At 46.8% G+C, this 4,273-nt stretch overlaps 2 protein-coding genes across 2 annotated transcripts in view; both read right to left on the bottom strand.

The window, feature by feature from the left end:
* LOC108165758 (ankyrin repeat and SOCS box protein 2-like) overlaps positions 1–579 on the bottom strand; it is a 9,316-nt gene extending 8,737 nt beyond the window's left edge. Inside the window, exon 1 of the mRNA XM_017302156.1 lies at positions 538–579. The gene's annotated coding sequence lies outside the window, so the exon portion shown is untranslated. The remainder of the gene's footprint in view (positions 1–537) is intronic.
* Positions 580–2,096: 1,517 nt separating this feature from the next.
* Positions 2,097–4,273, bottom strand: part of LOC103457069 (ankyrin repeat and SOCS box protein 2-like) — a gene marked incomplete at its 5' end in the record, with an annotated part of 3,406 nt that continues 1,229 nt past the window's right edge. The window contains 4 exons of the mRNA XM_008396993.1: positions 2,097–2,728; positions 2,865–3,018; positions 3,238–3,808; positions 4,021–4,192. Coding sequence (XP_008395215.1) covers positions 2,592–2,728; positions 2,865–3,018; positions 3,238–3,808; positions 4,021–4,192 — 1,034 coding nt within the window. The remainder of the gene's footprint in view (positions 2,729–2,864; positions 3,019–3,237; positions 3,809–4,020; positions 4,193–4,273) is intronic.

Genomic DNA, 4,273 nt, shown 5'->3' on the forward strand with positions numbered 1-4,273 from the left:
CTGACTATTATTTTATCATTAATATTACTATCACTATTGTAGATGTTTTGATTTTTATGCTTGTTTCTGTTTTTATCATCAAAAATAATTTCCCAGAGAACAAAAAAGTCACGAGAATAGAAATTATTTTCAGAAGCGTCTATGAAAAATGTAATGAACATTCAAGTTAAAATCTGTAGGCCTATCAGCCAATCAGAGTGGAGAATACATTCTTATTTTGTGCCATTTTCTAGTTGTTAAATATTCCACTAAATGACCAGATTAAAGATGTTCAACATGCCAGTTTAAACTCTGAACTATTTGCAAACGTCTTCAGACTTTAGGACTTAGTAAAGATCCGTCCAGAAGAATCGGATCGTTCCTGAATGTCATATCACTATACAGGAAACTTTGGTCACAGCGTTGTTCCATATCTGCAACACCTCAGTCAAAACCTCCGCACAATAATTCCGCGCATGAGTAACAACTGTTTTTCATCAGATGCAACATGTGTTTCAGTACAGCTAGCTTAGCTAGCATCACGTCCACAGATCTTACCTTTCTTTAAGCTTTCCTTTTAAAGTGACGCTAAAAGTTGGACCAAGTCCCACCGTCTGTGAAAGCGAAGAGCTGCTGATTTTACATGTCGCCATATCTTATGATTTATGCAGCTATTATATAACTGACATTAGACAGACATCTCCTCCCGCTCAGAGGAAACCACTGCGCATGTCTGCAGCTCCGCAGCGAGTAAAGGTGGAGCTGATGGGTGACAACAGACACTACGTCACGTTATTGCTGGGATTTTACGGCGCCATCTTAAATCCCTGAACTTCACATTTTAACGGTAAAAAGAGCAACGAGACTTGGATGTAACGAGTAACGCGACAGTTTGTAGAAATGTAGTGAAGTAGAAAGTACAGATACTTACTGTAAAATGTAGTGGAGTAAAAGTAGAAAGTATCCATTATTAAATCTACTTAAGTAAAGTACAGATACACGGAAACTGTACTTAAGTACAGTAACGAAGTACTTGTACTCCGTTATTCCACCGCTGTAAATGACAGTGGTCTAAGCTCTCCATGCCAAGGCTCGGTGATTAAATATGATTAGAAACACACACCATGTGTCCGGTGAGCTGCGGAGATTATGAGGAAAGTCTCTTTACTGCAGCGATGAGAAACGGATGATTCCCGCTTTGCTTCTGTTTTGGTTGAACCATTAAACCCAACTAGACCCGTCAGCGCCCCCTCCTGACTCGGAGGGGAAAGCAGAGCTGATGCAGCTTCAGAAACTGGATTTCCGGATGTTAAGGGTTAACGTAGAAGAGCATCAGCAATACATTTTACTAATACATTAATTCCTATAAAAATACATTCTTGTGCTATGATTATGGAATAGTTTCGTCATCACACACACTTTAAATCTCCTGACAGACAACAGTAATGTTAGCTTTCATAATATTTTATTTTATTAAATTATCATTATGTACATTTTAAATAGAAGTACTAATTCTTATTAAATTGTTCTTAAGCAATCTGTCATGTAGAGCTGCCTGTACTTTCAGGGTCAGAGGTCAGAGGTCAGCTCAATCAAAACGTTTCAGTTCAGTGTAATCAAAAAACGTGTTACAGTAGCTCAGCATCTTTGAGTCAGAAAACATTAACAATATTTTTGCTTCAGATACTCAGTTTAATTAATTAGTTTAAAAATTCAGGTTTACGGAAAGGGAAAGAATTATTTCCATCAAATCCAACCTCAGATGGTTTTTGTCAATAAAACCTAAATATTCAGCCTTCATGGTGCCATCTTCATCTGAGTGAAACATTATTAAGAGACTGGACAGAATTTCTTGAAGCAGGTAGAATATTCCTAGACCATGTGTGGCTAGTTTATAATTAAGGTTCTTTTATGCTGCAGCTCTGCTTCCAGAATAAATCTGGATTATCCTCCAGGTTCTGGTGAAACACCTGAGGCAGTGAGGACTCTGGACCCGGAAGCCTTTCAGGACCGTTTTCTCTCTAACGGCACAGGAGTCGCAGACCGACAGCTTCCAGAAACGCTTTCAGAGGAACAAACCTCCTTCCCGTCTCCCCCTACTTGCTTCATAGACAGTATGATAGATAATCAATATTTATTGATATGTAAATGCTTAGAACATTTACGGTCAGAGACATGAAGCGGATTAATTATTGACTTTTTCCTTCAGGTCTGAAAAGTTTCTGCTGCAGAGACTGAAACAGCTTCTCTGGCGCCCCCTAGTGTCGCTTCAGAAAACAACCTCCAACAAAATCAAACCACTGTTTCATACCAGAAACCTCTGGATCAGAGAGGTTCTGGAGGTTCTGTCCGTCAGCCGGGCTGCAGGCCGCCCTGAGCTCCAGAGTCTGGCAGAAACGTGGAGCGTTGTTGGAATCATCAGATTTTATCTGACGGATCTGGTCGGATAAATTCAGGCCCGGTTCTGCTTCCTGGCAGTCTGTCTTCACTAAAAATGTCCCAACATGGCTGCTGTACCTCAGCAGGGTGCATAAGCAGAATTAAGCAGGTCCAAGCATGAAGCCAGGGACAGGCGTGTCCTCGTCCAGGTGTGTCCGCTGACTTCAGGTGAGTCAGCAGCACACATCGTAGCGAAGGAAGCGGATGAGTCGGACAGGAAGTGGCAGAGCGTGGATCAGTTTGAGTCCCTGAACTCCGAGGAGGAAGCGGATCTTCAGCCTGCAGAGCTGCATCAGAGGATGAGGAGGAGCTGAGGAAGAGCAAACACACGAAGAAGCTTAGCCCCGAAACGTGTCTGACAGGATCTCAGGTCTTTTGCTGAGATTCTGCTTCAAGTGGTAAGAAGTGTTCATTAAAATTCTGACGATGCAGATAATTCGTCCTACCAGCTTTCAGTTTGATGGACACCCAATCGCTGCGACTCTCCAGAATCTCCAGAAGTCGAGAGCAGAGTCGGACATGGCCGACGTAGTCCAGCAGCATGGAGATGATGGGGCCGGATATCCGGTAGAAAGATGAGCTGGAGATGGCCTCGCAGTACTGGAACACACAGAGCGCCAACATCAAGGTCCAACACTGGAGTAGAGCAAAAACAGTAAGCCCAGCACTCCCGCCCAACACCAGCGTCTGATCTCAAAAATGCTTTATAGAATAATCAAGAATTCCCAAAATCACACCCACATCAAACCCTTTGGACTCGGACTGGGATGCTGCTGAAGTTCATGAGTCTGAGAAGATGTATGGATGCTAGCAGCTCACCTGGACGCAGCGCTGCGCCTGGGAATGCTGGTTCACCTGCAGTTCTTCAATGGGACGGCGTGACGGAGCGACGGCCGGATGCGGTTGGAGGCTGTACTCACACCGGAAGCAGCGGCGGGCGTCGCAGCCGTTGTCCAGCAGCAGCTTGAGGATGGGCGGAGACTCCATGCCCAGCAGGATGGCCGACGGGAACGAGGACGGCTGCGTGGACATCTGAGCGTTGACGTCGGCGCCGTACCGCACCAGCAGCTCTGCCATGTCGGTCCAGCCGAGCCGGACGGCGATCAGCAGAGGATTGAAAATGTCCAGGTTGGGGTTGGCTCCGGCTTCCAGCAGCGTCTCGGCGGCTTCTAGGTTTCCGTTGGAGACGGAGAAGTACAGGGCGGTGCTCCGCCTGTCCTCGTACATCTGGGAATGCTCCTCCGACAGCTCAGCATTGACGTCGAAGCCCGACTCGATCAGCAGCTCCAGGATCTCGTCCCTGTTCCTGTCTGCGGCGATGTGCAGGGGGCTGATGCCACAGGTCCTGATTCTGACCCGGCTGGTGAGCGGGATCAGCAAGGGTACGATTCTGTAAACAGTGTTATTCCCCGGAGGAGAGTCAGTCTGGGGCTGATGGCAGAACCACCCCAGAACATCTGCAGAGGCGGATCCAGATAAAGACTCCAATGGATACAGCAGAACTCAACTGACTGGAAGCAGGAATTTGTCATGCATTACTCAGTTCCTTCAGCCTGGCTTCAGAAAAAACACATGCAGGGAACCCATCGGACCAGTTCTGACCGTTTGTGGTTGTTCCTCACAGCCACGTGAAGAGGCAGCAAGCCGGAGTTGGTGGCTCGGTTAGCGTCAGCTTTCAGAGTGAGCAGCGCCTGCACAACTGAGAAGTGGCCGTTTTTGCAGGCCTCATAAAGCGGCGAAGCTCCATCTCCTGCCTGTGCGTTTACATCTGCACCTGCAAAAACATGAAGACACTGAGCGCCTGGAGGGCGCCTGGAGGTCGCCGGGCCCCTGGAGGTCGCCGGGCGCCTGGAGG

The sequence above is a fragment of the Poecilia reticulata genome, linkage group LG21, assembly GCF_000633615.1.
Source record: "Poecilia reticulata strain Guanapo linkage group LG21, Guppy_female_1.0+MT, whole genome shotgun sequence".
NCBI classification, from domain to species: domain Eukaryota; kingdom Metazoa; phylum Chordata; class Actinopteri; order Cyprinodontiformes; family Poeciliidae; genus Poecilia; species Poecilia reticulata.